The sequence below is a fragment of the Cervus canadensis genome, chromosome 8 (assembly GCF_019320065.1).
Source record: "Cervus canadensis isolate Bull #8, Minnesota chromosome 8, ASM1932006v1, whole genome shotgun sequence".
NCBI lineage: Eukaryota > Metazoa > Chordata > Mammalia > Artiodactyla > Cervidae > Cervus > Cervus canadensis.
The window spans coordinates 9829684-9851196 of record NC_057393.1 but is presented as its reverse complement, the minus strand read 5'-3'; the positions used below and the strand labels follow the sequence as shown (position 1 = coordinate 9851196).

At 49.7% G+C, this 21513-nt stretch overlaps 1 protein-coding gene across 17 annotated transcripts in view; it reads left to right on the top strand.

Moving 5' to 3' along the window:
* TACC2 (transforming acidic coiled-coil containing protein 2) overlaps positions 1–21513 on the top strand; it is a 228576-nt gene that overhangs the window by 171361 nt on the left and 35702 nt on the right. For 16 of the 17 annotated variants that reach the window (XM_043475242.1, XM_043475252.1, XM_043475248.1 and 13 more), the window contains 2 exons: positions 9752–9888; positions 18559–19870. In XM_043475242.1, coding sequence (XP_043331177.1) covers positions 9752–9888; positions 18559–19870 — 1449 coding nt within the window. The remainder of the gene's footprint in view (positions 1–9751; positions 9889–18558; positions 19871–21513) is intronic. The other variant, XM_043475253.1, reaches the window with a different exon arrangement.

Genomic DNA, 21513 nt, shown 5'->3' with positions numbered 1-21513 from the left:
TCTTTGCAACCCCATGGGCTGTAGCCTGCCAGGCTCCTCCATCCATGGGATTTTCCAGGCAAGAAGACTGGAGTGGTTTGCCATTTCCTTCTCCAAGGGATCTTCTCAACCCAGGGACTGAACCCGGGTCTCCTGCATTGCAGGCAGACTCTTTACCGTCTTAGCCACCAGGGAAGCCCTGATGGATTGGTAGATAGGTATTAAATATACATATGTGTTTATGTGTATTTGTTTATGTTTATATATAATTATTGTATCCAAAATAAGCTCATACTGTTTGTACATTCCTTAATCTGTTGTCTTTTTCTACTTATTATTTAGCTTGCAGTTTTCCTGACTGTACATGTAAACAGCGTGTGATTCTGAGGGGGGGGTCTGTTATTAATACTTGCCAGGTGCTGGCGGAAGTCCTAGTGCTTGACCAGACTTGACTGCTCCTTTAGAGTTTTTACATCCTCTCCTATCGTTTTTCTGTCTCTTTTTTTTCACTTATTCTTTATAGATGTTATTTATCTGCCTGTTTTTAACAGCACCCTTTGTCTTCTAATTTGTTTTGATTTCAGAAACCAGATTATTGAATTGTCTTTTTTTGGGCTGCTGTAAAAATTACCATAGGCCGGTGAGCTTAAACAGCAAATGTTGCAGTTCTGGAGCGGGAAAGTCCACGCTCAAAGCATGGACAGATGTGGTGTCTGGATGTCCCCTCACTGAGTCCTCACGGGGCAGAAGGGGCTGGGAGCTCTCTGGGGTCTTTTATAAGGGCACTAGTCCCATTCCCGAGGGCTCCACCTTCATGTCCGGATCACCTGCTAAGGACCCAGCTCCTAATACCGAAACCTCGAGGATAAGGTTTCGATGTGAATTTGGAGAGACACACACATTCTGTCCATAGCACCAACTGTTGGGATAGTATATGAAAGAAAGCTAAGTATATTGTCGAACAAGACCAGGAGAGGTTTCTCTGAGTGCCAGAGCTTTAGTGCAAGCTCTGGGTCATATGACTTGGTTGAGCAGAGACATTTTTGTATTTTCTTGGAAGCTAGCTATCTCTTGGCCAGCTCAAGATACTGCCTGCATGTTGAGTGGCTTCTCACTAGGGTAGGGTGTTCTGTAGTTCTTGTTAGAGAGAAGAGAAGGACTTTTAAATGACAGTCCGTTCGAAGCTCCGCCTTATGTCTTTTACAATCTGTTTTTTTTTTTTTTTCCTTTCAGTAGCATCCATAAATGTCTTTGGAGAAGGGAATGGCAATCCACTCCAGTATTCTTGCCTGGAGAATTCCACAGACAGAGGAGCCTGGAGGGCTGCAGTCCATGGGGTCACAGAGAGTTGGACACGACTCAGCGACTTCGATCACCATAAATGTCTTATTTCCAGTTAGATTTTTTTGAGAATCTGAGTTTACAGCTGCCAATTTAGGTTACTCAAGCAAAGAGTTAGGCTACAAAGATGGGATTTCAGGGCTATCAGTGTATGAAAGCAAGAATACAAAAGGGCTGCCTGAGTCCCTTCTCTCTCTATTTTTCCTAAGACTTGAGTCAGTCTGGCCTTTCTCCAGGAAGGCACAACACGATCCAGTTACAAATCTGTGGCATCAAGAGCCCAGAGCCCGTTCAGTGTTGATTCTTTACCACCTGCAGTGGGGCCTGAGGCCACTAGTGAGTCCCTTACCCTTTGCTAAGTGCTTGGTGTCATTGCAGTTAAGTCAGTTTCAAAGCTTGTGTTGTGTGTGTGTGTGTGTGTGTGGAGGGGGTAGCAGGGTTCATTGGGCACCTGTGTACACAGCCACATGTGTACAATGCCACAGCAAGCCTTCTTCCCGTCCCTGGCGAGGTGGGTTGTGTGCACCTCAGTGGAAGGGTGAAGTCCAGCTCGGGGCAGCTCCGGGAGGGTCCACATTCTCCTGGATACACTTGTGCCCACAGACCACTTGGCAGGACAGCCGTCCCACTCTCTATGTGGCCTCCAGATTCTTCTTTCACGCCTAACTCGGGACCTCTGACCAGATGGAGTCTTAACTAGCTAGCAAGTCACATTTCCCAGACTCTCTAATGCTTGGAAGCCAAGGGCAGAACCGGAGCTGCAGGGACGTCCCTGCTGGTAACAGGGACTAAGGATCTGAGCTCCCAGCGCAGGGGGCCCAGATTTGATTCCTTGTCAGAGAACTTGATCCCACGTGCCACAACTAAGACCTGGTGCAGCCAAATAAATAAATAAAGATTAAAAATAAAGAATCGGGGCTGCAGTAATAAGGGGAAAGCAGTATCCTCACCGTTTTTATCCCCACTTACTGGGCAACAATCCAAGGGCCTGGAAGGTCAAGTGACTTGTCTAAGCTGACACAGTTACAGCAAGTGACATAGTTATAGTGAAGTGAGAGCTTGTGGACTGTGTTCCATTCATTCCAACTTCTGATTTCTTTGGGGGACAGTCTATCTCCCCCATTCCATTGAGTCTGGATTGTGCTAAGTCATGTCTGACTCTTTTGCAACCCCAGGGACTGTAGCCCACCAGACTCCTCTGTCCATGGGATTCTCCAGGCAAGAATACTGGAATGGGTTCCCATTTCCTTCTCCAGGGGGTGTTATGGGTTGCTTATTTACTAGGGTTCCTCACCCTTTTCTGGGCTTCCCAGGTGGCTCAGTGGTAAAGAATCTGCCTATCAATGCAGGAGACACAGGAGATGTGAGTTTGATCCCCAGGTTAGGAAGATCCCCTGGAGGAGGAAATGGCAACCCACTCCAGTATTCTTGCCTGGAGAATCCCATGGATGGAGGAGCCTGGCGGGCTACAGTCCATGGGGTCACAAGAGTTGGACACGATTTAGTGACCGAGCACTCAGCACTCACACCTTCTTCTAGCTAAATGATGAACATACGACCCAACGTGGGCCAATTGGATGCTTATCCCTGTCTCTTCAAGTCTGACTCCTCAGCCACTATAGCCTTTTAATAAATTCCACTGTTGCTTTAGTTATCTACTTAGTTCCTGTTTCTCACTTTAGTCAGTTCACAACTGGCCATCACCAGGTCTGCGGGACTCCTCTGTCTCTGAGGATAGTCTTCCCCTTTGTGATTGCATTTCCCTTGTCGGGGCTGCAGCCTGTCCCAGAGGCAGCCAGTGTGTTGATACCTGTGGGAACCGTGCTGACCTCTCATCGTAACCACCAGGTGAAAGCTACTTGAATCTGAAAATGCATCTGCCTTATAACCCGACGCATGCTAGGTACTGGGAATCTTAGGATGCAGGTGTCAGCATCAGTGGGACTTTCCCTAGAGTATCAGGCTGGAATATTCTAGCTGCCTGGCTAGGATGCCTGGGAGCTGTGCTCACAGAAGATGGCACCTGACTGTGGGCTCCTCGGTCACCTGACAGACCAGGAAGCATCTCAGCCTTTGACTGTGTCGAAATCACAGTCTCCCTTTACTGATTTACTGAGGAGTCATGTTGCTGAGCAAAAGCCTGTTTCTATATCCAGGATGGGGAAATTAAAGAGATAGACGCTTTTCTGTCAGCCTGAAAAAAATGACCAGTGTGGCCAAGTTGTTTTAAGCAAGAGGGAAGAGTGTGTGTGTGTGTGTGTGTGCGTGTGTGTGCGTGTGTGTATGTGTGTGCGTGTGTGTGCGCGTGTGTGTGCGTGTGTGTATGTGTGTGTGTGCGTGTGCGTGTGTATGTGTGTGTGTGCGTGTGTGCGTGTGTGTGTGCGTGTGTGCGTGTGTGTGTGTGCGTGTGTGTGTGTGTGTGTGTGTGTGCGTGCACACTGGGGCAGAGACAGATTTTCTTGACAAAGTTGTCACAGCGGAATATTCTGATGAATAGAATTTAGGGCACAGCAGTTTCTAAGATATCCGCCACTCACAAATGCATCAGATTCTTACACGAGGTGCAGAGATGAATGAAGTGGTCTGATGCGCCAAGAGCCCGGGTTCCTTCCTGGAAGGTCTCCCTCGGTCTCTGGGATGGCAGTTGGTCTTCTGGCCCGGAGGACGAAAGCCCTCTTCCCTGGCCAGGCTTTGGGCCCACACTCTGCCTTTCCCTGGGTTTGTCTTCGACGGGGAGGACCACCAGAAGGGGCGCTCACACTTCTTGCTCAGGTGGTTCCCCCAGGAGCTCAGAGGCTGGGGTTGTGTCCTGGGACGACCCCCCCACCTCTCAAGTGTCTGCACTGTGTCCTTTTCCTCTTGGTGGGTGGTGGCAAGAACTAACAGCCCCTGAATTGCTTTCACGGTGAGAAGTGCAAACTGGAGTTCTGAGGAGTTGCTCTAGAAATTGATGCTCATGTGGGACCCCCCCCGCCTTTCCTTTAGCCGTCTTTAAGCTCAAACTGTATTTTGATAATCACTGTCTGATATCCTGTAAGTATGAGTAATTTTAGATTTCCAGAATAGGAGGGGCATTAATTATATTATATTAATTATATTAGTTATATTTAGAACTAAAGCTCTTATTTGGCAGCAGTTTCATGCAGGCAGGCCCAGTTCCATGGGACTTCTGCCAGGAATGGGCCTTGGGAAGCACTTCAGCTCTCCAGGCCTAAGTTTCCTCACCTGCATAAAAAGATGTGATAAGTGTATTGAAGTAGGAAATAGTCTCTAAATTTTCTTCCTGCTTTGAAGGTGAAAGAGTCTATGTTCTCTGAAATTTGTTCTCTCGAACCCTTGAATGATCTGTAGTGAAGCTTAAGCAAAATGTGAAAGATTGAGAGCAGGAGGGGAAGGGGACAACAGAGGATATGATGGTTGGGTGGCGTGAGTGACTCAATGGGTGTGAGTTTGAGCAAACTCCGGGAGATGGTGAAGGACAAGGAAGCCTGGCGTGCTGCAGTCCATGGGGTTGCAAAGAGTTGTTGGGCACGACTGAGCATGAACAACAAGCCAGCTAATGATTTGCTGGAAGATGGCATTTATAGTTCTTTATTAAAAGGTTCCAATATTTTATTTGTAGATACACACATTCACACATATATTTGTGTATATTGTATGCATGTGTATGCCATTCCCTTCTCCAGGGGTTTTCCCAACCCAGGGATCGAACCTGGGTCTCCTACATTGCAGGCAGATTCTTTACCATCTGAGCCACCAGGGAAGCCCAGTATTGTATTATACTAACTATGTCTATATTATATAACTTTATTATATTATGTTATTATTATGTGGATGTTGATCTTATGCTCCTTCACTCTTGTTGTTTACAGAAATAAAACGTAGTATGTTTAAACCAAAGCAAAACTATGGGTTAATAGGCCTCAGGGTTTGGGGACAGCTGCCATAAAATACTCTCTTTTGCCTGGATGAAAGGGAAGTTTGGGGGAGAGTGGATACATGTGGATGTATGGCTGAGTCCCTTCACTGCTCACCTGAAACTATCACTACATTGTTAACCAGCTATACCCCAATACAAAGTGAAAGTTAATAAAGGCAACTCCCCCCCCCCAAAAAAAAAAAACGAAACAAAGATAAAATACTCTGTTTCGATGCACGGTGCCAGCTATGAAGGGTCTGGGTTCCTCGTTGTGTGGAGGAGGTTTTCAAAGCGTGCTCGGTGAGACTTTAGGTCCTATAGAGACTTTCCAAAAGCTGAGAAAAATATTTGAGAAAATATTTTTAAACTTTACAAGCACCTCAGGGAGCCTGGCAGACTCGGATTTCAGCAGGCAGCAGTCTATACGCCCGTAGTTAGGCATTTCCATCTTCCCTTCTCTGTGCACACACGCTGTGTGTATCGCCTGCCACCAGCACATGGCCTTTTGTGCTGATAGATTAATTTGATCTTGCCTGGTTAGGTAGCTCTCCTGCCCTGACTGCCTTATTAAAGAATCTCCCATGATCACAGTACAGGCTGTTCAAAACAGGTGCTGTTCGTGGTTACTCATCAGGACTTCTCTTAATAACGTGCAACCAGGAGAGAAATCAATAGACCCAGGGTTGCAGCTGGTATCCTCAACCCTCAGGGTCATATTTTTTAAGTTCATAAAAATAGCATAATTGTTCTCAATGTTGAGCTTCCCTGGTAGCTCAGCTGGTAAAGAATCCGCCTGCTATGCACTCCTGCATAGGAGACCCTGGTTTGATTCCTGGGTTGGGAAGATCTGCTGGAGAAGGGATTGGATACCCACTCCAGTGTTCTTGGGCTTCCCCGGTGGCTCAACTGGTAAAGAATCTGCCTGCAGTCGGGGGGACCTAGGTTTGATCCCTGTGTTGGAAAGATCCCCTGGAGAAGGGAAAGGAAAGGCTATAGACTTTATAAGACTATATCACACAGTGACCTTATAAAGTGAGTGAAATACTACTTTTCTCTGTGCATAGGAAATTCACATAAGATGCATTTAGAAAAATAGTTTTGTTGCTGGAAAGCTTTAGAAGCCACTGATGATAGTAAGACAGCACAGATTGTAGAGGCAGATAGTTCTAGATTTGAGTCCTGCACTTCCCTAGTTTACTAACTGGGTGGCCTTGGGCTAAGGAGTGTGCCTCTCTAAGCCATAGCTGTGTCATCTGCAAAACGGGCCTGCTCTCCAGTAGCGGGATATTTTTGTAGATTATAGAGAAATGTGCAAATGGCCTAGTTCGGTGCTTGATATGTAACAAAAAAGTTCAACATATGATAGCTATTAGAATGCTCTTTATGCTGGGAATTAAAGTCATTATATTTCATGCCCGGCCATTAAGAGGTACACCTTTACACTATGGAAGTGCATATACCTTATTATATTTGCATTCATTTACATATTTACTTATGGAGAACCTAGTATTTGCATATCCTGGTAAATACATTTTCCTGTAATTTAGAGTCATTTTAGCAGACTGTAATGGCACATTTCTTTCTGACACAGCTTCTTGGCAAATTAAATTACTTGCTTTTTCATTTTAAAAACGTGTGGTGCCTTTGCAGAATAATTTCCCATACTTTCAGTTCTTCTTGTAGGAAAAAATAATTGTGCAGCCAAGGAGCGCTGCTTTCATGCACTGGGACTCTGGAATTCTGCTTTATGTTTATGTCCAGGCTCTTTGTGGGTGGACTGCAGAAATCCCTGCTCTTGGGAATGTTTCTGAGCCCTCCCTGAGAAACCGAATAGGGAGAAAAGAGCTAATTAAAAAAGCCGCCGTCCGCCTCCTCTAATTAACTTGCTCTCCACTCCTGGGGGAGGGTGTGAAAATATGAAAAGAGCGCACAGGCGGTGCTGGAAGTGAATGCCATTCTAGGGGTCCCTGGTAGCCTCTGGTGTTTTGATGCAGAAAAGGTTTGTAGTAAACAGGTGAGGAGCCTCACAAGGAGCCTGGTGTACCCTTGCCCTCCCCTGACACTGCCTCCCACACGGGGCCCTGGTGAATAGTGGTCCCCTCTGAGCAGGTGTGCACGCTGGGCAGCTGCGAGCTGGGGAGACCTCATTGGAATTCAGCAGCTTGAATGCACAAGCGTTCGGCCCTCCCTGTCGCTTGCTTATGCTGCTGGGAAAGATCAGGGGCCCTTTGTGCTCTCAAGCCACACGTCGCCAGAGCCCGGGGATGCAGAAGCCGTGGGAAGAGCTCCCTCTGCATCTCTGCTGGGCGCTGGGGAAGCTCAGAGCATCCCTATCCCTGGCTGGTGGTGCGGCTAAGTTTCTCGTGAGATTGTAAAGAGATTCAGAACCCAGACGTATCGGCAAAGGAATTAGGGGTGGAAGTTTGGGGACAGAAGCTGTTCTTCAGCGGAAATGGCTTTTGCCTCCTGGTGGACATGGCCCCCGGTGGAATGGGCCCGGTGGATGTGGACGACGGTAACCGGCAGTGGGGATTCCAGTCTGCGGGTCCTTCACGGAAACCCAGGAAAGAGGCAAGTTGTCTGCGTGCATATCTTCAACATTGCCCCCGATGCATGCAAAACCGGGGGCCAGGTCTATACCCAGAGCCCACCAGGCAGATCTAAACTACTGTTCCTCTTTGATGTTTGGTTGCATGACTTCTTTGTGTTTTTCACGCCAGTGTAAAGATTCTGCAAAAGTTCAGCTACCTAGATCTGTATTTGTCCAGACATGGATCTTAAATTCCCGTGCCGCCCCCACCCCCGCCCCCAATGAAAGCTAAGTCTTTTAATATTAATGTGTGTTTGTAAAAGTTGGTATGGCCCCTGTTGCATTTGTATAAATTAAGTCTTGTGAAGTTTGATAGTAAACAGGCTTCAGTTCATTGGATTCCCTCGAATGCAGCTCTGATGTTTCTGTTCACCTCTTTGTGTCCCTGGAGAGCTCTGTGGCTGGTTGCAGGAGTCAGGGTCCTTGGAAGGATGGGAGTGGGGGATCTTTGGCTCCGATAAAGTGAGTCTCTGACAAAGAAGTTGTAAAAACATCAGTGGAGATTTTCTGAAGGAGACTCACCAAATGGCTCTTTTTCTCCTGTCCTGGCTGACTGCAGAGGGATTGGTTGGTCGTGGTGCTCTCTGCTGGCTGGCAGACGGTCTTTAGAAGATGCTGACTTCTGCGGAGGACACTGGTCCTTTGATCCTTGTGGATGTTCAGCTCTATGAGCGTTTCAGCTTTCACACGTAGCTGATGCATCGCTCTCTGATTATATATCTTCTGCCAAATTGCCTGCTGGGTCGCTTGTGCCAGCAGCAATCCTAAGTATCCACCGTCTGGTTAATTACCTTCCTTGTTGCAAATAAATAAATGGCATTTTGGTCAACTTAAAATATCCTGAGATGGGAGTGAGCTCAGGTGATGCTGCTGATCCTCAAAGTGAGGTGAAGCCAGGCCCACGGACCGCTCCCCTCCGCCTCCTGAGCCCGTAAGAAGCTGCCCTCCAGCCTGAGGACACATGCCTGGCTCAATGATTTGGGGACGCCTCATCCTTTCTGGCTCGAAATTGAGTCCCTAGTGGATGCAGGGTGATGAGAAGGGCTGGCTGCCCTTGATTTTCTCGAGCCAGGATAAGGCTTTTTTAGCTGTGTGAGCACCTTCCCCCTGTTACAGGGTGGCGTGGCGGGCATTCCTCTGGGTGGGGTTTTGGTTCCTCTCTGGGTGAAGAATCCTTGAGAACAGTTATCTCTGCAGACCAGCAAGGGCGATTTTCATACTGCTAGGATCAGCAGGCTGTGCTTTGAGCTTTATTCTGACACATCCTCCACTGACTTGCCAGCTTTCATGCCTTCCTTCACTGACTTAACAGATGTTTATTCACTGCCTCCTGGTTTGGACTTGGGCATGCAGTGATGAAGAAACACAAGACAAAAAAGGCTGCCCTCTTGGCCTTTTCAGCTCAGTAGAGGAGAAATATAATTAACATGATTAGAAAGTGAATACATCTATAATAACAAGTTATGTGATGCGCTGGGGAAGGAACAGCAGTGGGAGAGAGTGGTGGGGTGAGGGGAAGAGGCCGAATGAGATTCCGCTTCATGGAGTGAGGGTCCTTTGAATGTGTTGGAACCACAGTTTCGCCAAGTGTCCCTGGGAATGCTTCCCTATCAGTTTGACTGAATTGATGCCAAGTAACACGTGCCAAAGTTGATCAAAGGATTCTACTGTTGTATTTGCCACTGAGGTCAGAAATGTGTATTTCGAGTAGAGCTGAGTTCAGAGACTCTGTCATTTGGGCCCAAAGCTGGTGATAATGAGATTCAGTCCTGGGAAGCCTGCTGCTTCGAGGCTGGCCCCAGACCATTTAATTGGGCCGCGGGCCTGGTTACGGTGGTCCCGGGAGGGGTCATTAGGCCGTGCACTGCTCCTCAGCCCCGGCCCCTGTCTAACCTGTGCTTCTCCCCGTCTCTCTCCATCAGGAGTTCTGACTCTGAAGAAGCATTTGAGACTCCGGAGTCCACGACCCCCGTCAAAGCTCCACCAGCCCCACCCCCGCCACCCCCCGAAGTCATTGCAGAACCTGAGGTCAGCGTGCAGCCTCCCCCGGAAGAACCAGGTAACCAAGGGCCCGGCACCCCTGGGGCGGTGTGGGAGCAGCCCTACCGCTGAGCCCTGGGGGACACTCACAGCAGCTCCTCTGGGGACCCGGCTGGAGGCGGGGCACCCACCCCCAGGGGCTGTCGCTGGAGCTCTTTAGGTCATCCCCAGCCTCTGGGCCTCTCAGCGCTGGGCTTTGTCTTATGAGGTGAAAACAGAGGATGCAGGAATACTGTGGCTTATTTTGTGTTTGCTTTGCAGAAGTTTAGGGGTGGCCTCTGAAGAAATAGTGCATTTAACTCTGGGTGCCTTTCAACCAACCCCCAGAGCTGGGTTTGTATGGGACAGTGGGGTCTTGGAATTTTCTGGTGCAATCTTGGATTCTAATATCTGGCTCCTTAAGAGCACTGGTTCTGGTCACCCATCTGGCCTGCCTTTTTATTGAAGGACACAGGCGAGAGGAGAAGGGGACGACAGAGGATAAGATGGTTGGATGACATCTGACTCAGTGGACATGAGTTAGAGCAAACTCTGGGAGATGGTGATGGACAGGGAAGCCTGGCCTGCTGCAGTCCACGGGATCACAAAGAGTTGGACACGACTGAGTGAACAACAAAAGCCCACATTGGCTTGGGGATGATAATTAGTAAATGGGCAAGAAGAGAAAGTGACGGGTGGTTGAATCTATACAGGGGTGACTCCTTTATTCCTCATTAACTTCAAACTATCCAAATTTCCTATCACTTCCGCACATCCTTTCTTCCCTGGTGTGACTTAAAGAATTTTATGTACCTTTCAGATGCAGTGATTACTGGGGGTGGGGGATGGGGGATGACAGGACAGATCTCGGGCCCCACCTGACTGGTGTCATCTGTGGGCAGCCTCCAGTGACACCAGCAGGAGTGGGACCACCTTGGGCATCAGAATTTAACATGAGGCCTGGAGAGAGATGGAGATTGCCAGAAAGAACCCCATGAGCTGGTCTGGGGCCAGGTGGTCCCAGAAATGTCCACGCAGGCTGGCCAAGGGACCACGTGGTCTCAGAAATGGCCCCCCCATGCCAGTTGGGGGGCCAGGTGGTGCCGTCTCTAGAGCTGGACTGCCTCCTCTGGACCCTGAACTTCAGACAGCCCCACTCTGGCCTTCCTTGGCCACAGCCCTGACAGTAATAAGTCTGTAGAGCTGAGATTCCCCAAACCATGTCCTGGATACCTGGGAGCAGCCGCTTCCTGGGCCCACCCAGTCCCCTTCTTCTGTCTCATCTTCCCGAAGCTGACTGTGCCCATGTTTGAACCCTTTAACTGAGAAGGAACCAAGTCTGGGGCTGGGACATAAGAGTGGATGTCCACACACCTGTGTTTGGAGGCTGCCCCAGGTGAGGGATGGAGGCTGGGGAATGGAGGAGGGGGCCAGTGTCCGTTCAGACTCCTGCCCTAACCAGGAGCCAGGTGAATGGCAAAATAAAAGGCCATTTTGACCTTGATGTTGGTCTTAGAAAGAAATGGGTGGGATCCATTCCACCCGCTCTGGCTTCAGCCTGGCCGTTGACTAAAGGCAGACACTCCTGAGACTTTGTTCCTAAGCACATGTGCTCCCTGGTGCTGGGGGAGAGGAGGAGACTCCTTTGCTGGGATCCTATGAATACAGTTTTCATAGTCTCCCTTTTCTGACAGCTATCAGTAGTACCGGATTCGGCGCCGTTAGTCTAGGTGCTAAGCTCTAAGAGGGTGATGATGGAAATTTATTTGATTTTTAAGGTGGGGAGGACACATGTAAATCCATTGCTGATTCATGTCAATGTATGGCAAAAACCACTACAATACTGTAAAGTAATTAGCCTCCAACTAATAAAAATAAATGAAAAAAAAAAAGGTGGGGAAGGAGCAGGAGGGGCTGCTTATAGTTCTCAGAGAGTCTTTTGCACCCCTGGGTTCTCTCTTGCATATAGTAAAGTATGTAAAAATTCCATTTCCTACAATATCGTAGAAATTTCACCCTGAGGTTTTAGTGGAAAGTGGCTGAATGACAAATACATTTTAATCCTTACATCAAACATCCAATTAAGAACAAGTGATCCTTTTTTATGGGTGTAATAAGTTCATATTCTGCATGTGTGGGATACCTTAGAAAGGTTGTTAGAAGGAGAACGAAGGCCTAAGACAAAGTGTGGTCCATCCTTGAGCATCACACGGCGTCCCAAGGGTGGTCACTGCTGCCAGCATGCATGTGTCCTCTGGGATTTCCAGCTTTTCATGTCCCGATCGCTTCTGGGGATGGTTTGCCACCCCCATTCTTTTCTTCAGCCTGTCTTTGTTCCTCCTGCCTACTTCGTTTTCAATAAAGCGATGAACAATCTCCATTCTAACATACACACACACACTCAAGCACAATACCCGCCCCTGGCTTAGATGGCAGTTTCTGAGAGATTGAATATTATGGAGGATTAAGAGAGACCCCCCGCCAGAAGGGGTTGGAGCCATGCATGGCCATGAGTCACAGCCTCACAGAACTTTTGATTGCACCGGTTGGAGTCTGACTTTATGCTTCTCCTCCTTGGAAAACTACAGTGAGGCTAAATGTGGATTATACAGTGAGGACGCTGAAGGTCAGGATTGTGTCTGCCTAAAGTCCCCTGGCTTGAGCTGCACAGAAGTCTGTTTGATTTGCCGCATTCATTTGAAAGATCTGCTTGTCCCTTCTGTGGACATCATGGGACATTATCCAGAGTGGGGAGGTGGCCGTGCATGCCTGTGGAGGAGAAGAAAGCATCCTTCTGGGAACCACAGGAGAGAAAGGGCAAGAGGGGAACATCTGTTGTTTGGTTTGCCTCTGCGAAGTGCCTGGGGTGTTGCTAAAGGTACCAAGAGAACCTCAGGAAATAATAGATGAGACCTTTGGCTGTGAACAAGGACATGATTTTTCCTCCTGGAAACTTACATTTTGCAAAGTAATTCATCACTTTATTTTGGGCTTTGCATGATTGTGCGCCATGGGACAGGAGGATGGCTGAGACCCTGGTGGCCACCTTGCCTCTGCGGCTCTGCTGGGCTGTGCCGGGATGTGGCTTACCTGAGTCCAGTTTTCTCATCTGTAAAATGAAAAGAGTGACCCATGAGTCCTCTAAGATCCTTTCCACTCCGACTTCTCATGCTTCGGCGATCAGGACACTTGGTTGCTGTAGGGTGGCTGCATTATTAGAACTCAGGACTGGCCATGGAAGGACATAATGATATGTCCCATAATTAAACAATAGCTCCATTTAGCGTCCGCCATGTACCAGACCTGTGCTAAGTCATTTGCATGTTTCATCCCAGCTCGGATTAGGGAAGGATTCCCCAGGGCTCCAAGCATCTATGTGTGGGGCATCTCACCACCTGCTTCCCAGTGAGATGTGGGAATAAACCCTATAAACCGTAGCCCACTGGTTCCTCTGTCCATGGGATTCTCCAGGCAAGAATACTGGAGTGGGTTGCCATTTCCTCCTCCTGGGGATCTTTCCAACCCAGGGATTGAACCCACATGTTTCGGGGCTCCTGTGTTGCAGGCAGATCTTTACCACTGAGCCACCAGGGAAGCCCTTATTAACTACAATTTATTATTATTCATATGTGTAAGTTAAGTCACTCAGTTGTGTCCGACTCTTTGCAACCCCATGGACTGTAGCCTACCAGGCTCCTCTGTCCATGGAATTTTCCAGGCAAGAGTACTGGAGTGGGTTGCCATTTCCTTCTCCAGGGGATCTTCCTGACCCAGGGAGCGAACCTGGGTCTCCCGCATTGCAGGCAGACGCTTTACCATCAGAGCCACCAGGGAAGCCCCATTATTCGTATGCTTGGAAGATGTAGAGCTGTGCTCCCTCTTTACGGGACCATTTCCCTTTCGAACTATTGGATGAAGCTAAGCGTCTGAGGGCAAGGGTGCCTTGTGTTAGCACCTTTGTGCCTCTGGGCCCGTGGATTCCTGCCCAGGGTGAGCTCACGGGATGGGGGGAGGGGAGAGAAATGCAGAGCAGCTGGCGGAAGTGCTCCAGTTAGAAGCGGTCAGTGAGGCTAAGTGATGTGACCTTTGAAGACAGTTGGGGGAGAGAAGGAGACGTTGGGGGTGAGTTCATATTGAGCAAAAGTCATGTGCGATACAGACAGAAGATGCCCGTTGGCAAGTCAAGGAGGACTGGGGACATCCTGACCTTGGGCTTCCGGCCTCCAGAGCTCTTCATTCAGCCTGTGGATTTGTTTTGGTGGCCTGAGCTGGACAGCTGCAGCTGGGAGCCACCTAGCGAGCCTTTGAACGTCGTGAAACAAGGATGCTGACTTTGTCCTCAGACTGAGCCAGAATCTGGAGCCAGGGCAAGCGTTGTCCAGGTCTGCCCTGGTGGGGTGGATCCCTCTGGGGTCCTGACCTTCCTTACCTCTGTGTCCACAGCATGCCTCCCAGTGGCTGACATATAGTAGGCACCCAGGTTATTTGATGTATAGGAATGCGTGTGTGTGTGTGCTCAGTCCAACCCCGTAGACTATAGCCTGCCAGACTCCTCTGTCCATAGGATTTCCCAGGCAAGAATACTGGAGTGAGTTGCCATTTTCTTCTCCAGGGGACCTTCCCAACCCAGGGATCAAACCTGCATCTCCTGAGTTGGCAGGAGGATTTTTTACCGCTGAGCCGCTAGGGAAGCCCCAATATATAGGAATGAAGGAATACATTGTCTTCGTGCTGATATGGTGTGTGAGCATTTAGAAGTCCAGTGAGGGCGACTGGGAATCCAGCTGGCCCACACTTGCTGTGGGAAATCAAGGCCTGAATGTGGCAGTGGCCCATTGCTTTGGTCTGGGGCTTCTTCTGAAGAGAGCCGAAGGGCCTTCTCAACCAGGGGTTATTGTGCCCCACCCCAGGGGACATTTGGCAATTTCTAGACAAGGACGACAGAGGATGAGATGGTTGGATGGCATCACCAACTAGATGGACATGAGTTCGAGTAAGCTCCAGGAGTTGGTGATGGACAGGGAGGCCTGGCGTGCTGCAGTCCATGGGGTTGCAGAGTCGGACACGACTGAGCGACTGAACTGAGACACATTTTTGGGCTTCCCTGGTGGTTCAGACAGTAAAAAGAATCCACCTGCAATGCAGGAGACCCGGATTCGATCCGTGGGTCGGAAAGATCCCCTAGAGAAGGGACAGGTTACTCAGTCCAGTATTCTTGCCTGGAGGATCCCCATGGACAGAGGAGCCTGGTGGGCTACAGTCTGTGGGGTTGCAAAGAGTCGGACACAACTGATCAACTAAGGCTTTCAGACATTTTTCATTGTCCCAGTTCAGGGTTGGGGAGGGTAAAGGCATCTTGTAGCAGAAGCCAAAGATTCTTCTAGATATCCTGCAATGAACAATATTCCCCCCGCCCCACACACACACTGAGACAAAATACTTACCATCATGACATGGGCACAGGGCAGAGGCTTAGAAACCCTGCACCAAGATTCGATTTCCTGGCCCATGATGATTTAATTATGGTATGTCACGTCTAAAGAGGAAAGCCACATTAGGCAGTCAGAGAGCTTTTCTTCTGGGGAAAAGAGGGAGCAGATGGTTAAGCTGAGTATCTGCTGCATGTTTCGTGGTTTGGGGAGAACTCCTGACATCTGAAGGGCCTCATAAGGCTGCTGGGGTGTGCCTAGTAGCCTGAGAGAAAGCAGGCCGGCAGTTTTGGCCTTTGCTTTGGAAATGATGGGAGGCACTGAGGTTCTTTCTCCCTCCCACAAGGCCCACTTGAAACAGCAGGTCCTCTTTGTTCCCTGGTTCTTCTGTGCCCTCTGTACTGTGTGGCCAGGACAGGAAGAGGAGACAACTGCTGATGGAAGGAGGGTGCAAGTCTCTGGAGGAAATTGATTTTAGAAAGGAGGAGGGAGGGGACATCTTTTGAGATGAGCATGAATCAGGAGTGTTTTTGAGACATGGCGAATCTTTTGGCGGAAAAGGTTGAGAGGTTCCATCTTCTAGGACATCTGCTCCAAGTAGGGCCTGGGGTGGCTTTGGATGCCGAAAAGAAGGGAAGGTTTGAAACCATGATTGATGAACAGACCTGCTTCCAGAAGGTCATCTCAATGCAAGAGGCATTTATTCAGCCGGCAAGAGAAAGTGTGACAGGTCCAGGGAAGACAAAAGATAAATCAGACCAGCTCCTGAACTCAAGAGGCTAGACATTTCCTTGTGTCTCAGGTCATCTCCCAGGCAGCACTTCATCTCCTGGGGTTCTCTGCCAAGTGCTCACTGCCTCGGAGTTGCAGCCATGAGTGTGAGCGGCCCTGAGAAAATCTACAGTAAGAAGCCAGTTCGGGTGTTAAGAGAAAAAGAAAGTGAAAGTCGCTCAGTCATGTACAACTCTTTGTGATCCCTCTAGGCCAGAATACTAGAGGGGGTAGCCTTTCCCTTCTCCAGAGGATCTTCCCAACCCAGGGATTGAACCCAGGTCTCCTGCATTGCGGGCGGATTCTTTACCAACTGAGCTCTCAGGGAAGCAAGCATCTCCCAAACCTTGTTCATTTGTTGGAATGAGGCGTTAGGGCAGCCAGATTTAGCAAACAAATGTACAGCGCATCCAGTTGATTTAGAATCTTAGATAAACAATGAGTGATTGTGACATGTGTATGTAAAAAACATATTCGTTTATCCAAAATCCAAATTTAACTGAACATCCTATGTTTTATCTGGCAACTGTTCCAGCAGGGGATGGGTTGGGTACTGCAGGATATAACTGTTGTCAGTGAAACACACTTTGGGAATGCTGGCCCAAGGCATATATACGCTAGCTCTCTCTCTCTCTTTTTTTCCTCTTTGGCTTCACTGTGCAGCATGCAGGATCTTATTAATAGTTCCCTGACCAGGGATCAAACCCATGCCCCACCCCTCGCAGTGGAAGTGTGGCGTCCAAACCACTGGACCAGAGAAGTCCCTGTGCCAGCTCTTTAATTCCTTCTTCTGTAGACCACTTTGCAACGTTTGCTCCCCTTTGTCTATTTACACATCTTTAGTTTTCTGGCCAATCGTCTTCTGGCATCTAGACTGCCCAGGGTCTCTGTGAAGCCAGAAGTGCATGTGGGGCATCACAGGGTGCAGGCAGAACCCAGGGCAGCCGAGACAAGGCCAGGCTGGTTGCATCCCTGTGGAGCAGCGGGGCCATGAGGTGATGGACTATCTCTTGACCAGCATCTGGAGCATCCACATGCCTGTGTGCTCAGTCGTGTCCAGTTCTTTGCGACCCCATGGACTGCAGCCCGCCAGGCACCTTTGTCCCTGGGATTCTCCAGGCAAGAATACTGGAGTGGGTTGCTGTGCCCTCCTCCAGGGGATGTTCCCAACCCAGGGATGGAACCTGCATCTCTTCTGTCTCCTGCCTTGGCAGGTGGATTCTTTACCCCTAGCACCACCTGGGAAGCCCAGAGCATCCACAGCATGTTTTAAAATAAGAAGCAGCATCCTTGGCTGGCATTGGCTGAGGGGGCCGAGAAGCTGGGAGGAAGCTGCAAAAAATGGAGAGAGAATGGATGAGAGGGAGGTTGAGAAGAGAGGCGTGGCAGGTAGGGTTGGAGGGAGAGATTTCAGGGGGTGCCTAGAGTCGGGACAGGTGGCAGATGCATAAGCTTAGTTCTTCTGCAGTTGCCTGGGGCCTGCCCTTAAAGGCGGTGCATACTCTAGAGCAGGCTGGATGATGATGGCAGCTAATATTTACTGAAGGCTCACTATGTTTTACCTGCATTATTTCTCTGTCTTCCTTTCCTGCTCCTCTCCTTTACGTTAGCCGCACTGGCCTGTGGTATTTCTGCAGACCCCATGTGTGGACCAACCCCAGGGCATTTGCACTTGCTGTTTGCTTTGCCTTAGATGCTTACCCCCAGATATGCCCACCAGTCACACCTTTACCATGTTTCTCATCTTGGATTAAATGTTTTCTCCTTGAAGGGCTTTGCCCAACTACCTTATTTTTAAATTGCAACACTCCTACCCTGACTTTCTTTTTTTCCTTAGCACTTACCACCATCTGACAGCCCATACATGTTACTTGTTTATTGCTTCTTGACTGTCTTCTCGCTAAAGAACCTAACTTGCAGGAGGACAAGGATTTTGTTCATTATGGAGGCCCCAATGCCCAGAATGCTGCCTTGCTTTGATCTGGCACTTGGTAAATGTGTTTTAAATTTTTTTAATATTTATTTTCTGGCTGTGTCAGGCCTTAGTTGTGGCACACAGGAGCATCGATGTTCATTGAATTTTTAGTTTTGGCATACAGGTTTTTTTTTTTTCTTCTTCTTTTTTTAAAGTTGCAGCAGGAGGGCTCCTTAGTTGCAGCATGTGGGATCTAGTTCCCCAGCCAGGGTTCGGAACCCTGGGCTGCCTGCCCTGGGAGTGCAGAGTGTTGGCCACTGGACCACTGGGGAAGTCCGGGTAATGTGTTTCAGATGACAGTGTTTAAAGGTATCCTTTAAACAGCTCTTATTGCCCCCATTTTACAGATGAGAAAGCTGAGGGTCTGTTTGTCCAGGGCCTGGAGCTGCCTGGTGAGAGCAGGATCTGTACCCAAGCAGCGTGCGCCTTGAGGGGTGGGCGGGCTGGCCTGGGGCTCTGCTGTTGGAGGGTGGTGGTCTGGCACGAGATGAGTGTCCCGTATCCCTCACTGACGGCTTTGTCTCCGCTCCCTCAGGATGCGGCTCTGAGCCCGTCTCCGTCCCCGATGGCCCCCGCGGCAGCTCCCTGGAAGGCAGTCCTTTCCATCCCCCGTCACACTCCTTCTCCGCCGTCTTCGATGAAGACAAGCCGATAGCCAGCAGCGGGACTTACAACTTGGACTTTGACAACATCGAGCTGGTGGATAACCTTCAGACCTTGGAGCCTCGCCCCTCAGACCCTAAGAATCAGGACTGCAAGGTGAACTCACGGAGGAAGTCCACGGACTCCGTCCCCACCGCTAAGTCGACGTTGTCCCGCTCGCTCAGCCTGCAAGCCAGTGACTTTGATGGTGCTTCCTGCTCGGGCAGCCCCGAGGCCACGGCCCCGGCCGCGGATGCATACAGCGCGGGTTCGAGCAGTGCTTCCAGTACCCTTAAGCGAACTAAGAAACCGAGACCACCTTCCTTAAAAAAGAAACAGACCACTAAGAAACCCCCCGAAACCCCCCCAGTGAAAGAGACGCAACACGAGCCCACCGGAGAGAGCCCCGACCCCAGCGAAGAGAATCAAATAGGCGACACGAAAACAGAACCGGCCAGGGCGGAAGGTTCTAGATCAGCCTTATCGGAGGAGGCACCCCTAGAACCTGCGGCTGCCCCCAAGGCGGCCTGCCCTCTGGACTCCGAGGGTGCAGAAGGGGCTGTCCCCCCAACTTCTGGGGGTGGCAGAGTGCAGAACTCACCTCCCATTGGAAGGAGAACCCTGCCTCCGGCCACGGTCCCGGAGGCAGTGGAGGTGACCCCATCAGATAGTGGGGGGCAAGAGGACTCCCCAGCCAAAGGCCTCTCAGTGAGGCTGGAGTTTGACTATTCTGAGGACAAGGGTAGTTGGGACACCCAGCAGGAAACCCCGCCTCCCACCAAAAAGATAGGCAAAAAGCCGGTTGCCAAAATGCCCCTAAGGAGGCCAAAGATGAAAAAAACACCCGAAAAACTCGACAACACCCCTGCCTCGCCTACCAGGTCCCCCGCTGAACCCAATGACATCCCTATTGCGAAAGGTACCTACACCTTTGATATTGACAAGTGGGATGACCCCAATTTTAACCCTTTTTCTTCCACCTCAAAAATGCAGGAGTCTCCCAAACTGCCCCAACAATCCTACAACTTTGACCCGGACGCCTGTGATGAGTCCACTGATCCCTTTAAGACGTGCTCTAAGGCCCCCAGCTCACCTTCTAAATCCCCAGCCTCCTTTGAGATCCCAGCCAGTGCCATCGAAGCCAATGGAGTGGACGGGGATGGGCTGAACAAGCCCGCCAAGAAGAAGAAGACGCCCCTCAAGACGTAAGTTCAGGGGTGCAGGTGGTACGGGCAGAGGCAGGGCTGGGCACTGGCTGTGATTGTTGCTCACTCGGCTGGAAACCTGGGCTGCCCTGGCACCCCCCATTTGCCACAGTGCCACCGTGTTTGCATCAGGGTACCTGTTGTCATTCCGCTCTCCACCCATGGTGGTGGCGTGTCCCATCCTCACATCCCTTTGGGTCTAGAGTCCTTGACCTCGTGCCTCAATCAGTTAGTGGTCTGAAGCTTTACTTGTAGCTGAAGACCTGACCTTGAACTTCAGGAGAGAGTGGGGGAATCCATGGAAAGGGAGCAGCCCAGTGGTGGCCTGGTCAGCCTCCCTGTTGGTGATTTAGCATTTTCTGTTTAACACATGAATTGCTTTTTGGAGTGGCCTGGAAACTAAGGGATCCGCCCTTTAAAATATTGTTAAAATTTGTTTCTGTATTTGTTTCTGCCCTTTAATGAGACATTGGCCCATTGGAAAGACCCTGATGCTGGGGAAAACTGCGGGTAGGAGGAGAGGGGATGACAGAGGATGAGATGGTTGACTCAGTCAGTGATGATGGCATCACTGACTCAATGGACATAAGTTTGAGTAAACTCAGGGAGATAGTGAGGGACGGGGAAGCCTGGTGTACCGCAGTTCATGGGGTCTCAAAGAGCTGGACACGACTTAGTGAATGAACAACAGCAACAAGCCCAAGAGGCAAACGCGATAGACTCAAGAAGCCCATGAGTGAGAGGCCTGGTCTGGACCCCTTCCTGTACCCCATCTACCCTGTAGGAAGCACCCATGTTGTTTCTGCCCCTTTATCTAGTCATCTTCATAGATGAGAGTCCACAGGCCCTGTGGATCCAAAAAAGATCAATGGAACCTAAAAGGGATAAGCGGTCCCCATAGTCTCCAGGAGGCCGTGAGTGATCAGGTCTGCTGTCCAGACCCTGGCCAAGTGGATTGCTCTTGATACACGTGTCCTTGCCTCTGGAGTTCAGCCCAGGTTCCAAACTAGATGCCTGCAGGTCCATCCTCGGGGCTTTGGTCCAAGTGTAGTGTGGTTTGATGCTTGGAGCCTTTCTCCTTGCTCTCGACTGAAGTATCATCAATAATTTGACCAGAAGACCCAGCTTCTGGTGGCATCTCAGCAGAACAGACCATGACTGCCGGCCCCTCTGAGTCTGCCTGGTACAGATCAAGATAGGGTAACCTGTTTACCTCTCCTTCTGCACCCCCTGCCCCCGCCCCCAAGCATATGACATTTGAGAAGAACCTGAGGCTTTCTGAGAAGATGGTCTCTAAGCAGGCTTTGACTTTGGGTGGTGGTGGATGGGAGACAGTCCTGGCCAAAAATGTGGACTTGGTTTTTTTTTCCAGATCAGCGGCTAAACCAGGCCTTTCTTAAAGATTCCCTAGAATCTGTGTTGGAAGCTTTATTTTAAGCCACAAACAGGAGAAAATGGAAATGCCCACACCACAAAGCCATTTCCCTCATTTTGGGGGATGAGTCAACTTGAAGCCACCACCTTCTCCTTCCCCACAAGACAGCTTGGTTCTGTTCTGTTCTGTCACCAGAGCTGACTGTAGTCAGGGAAGCCTGCCTGTCCCCAGGTCTCACCTCTGGTGCAGATGGCTAGGAGTCCTTCAC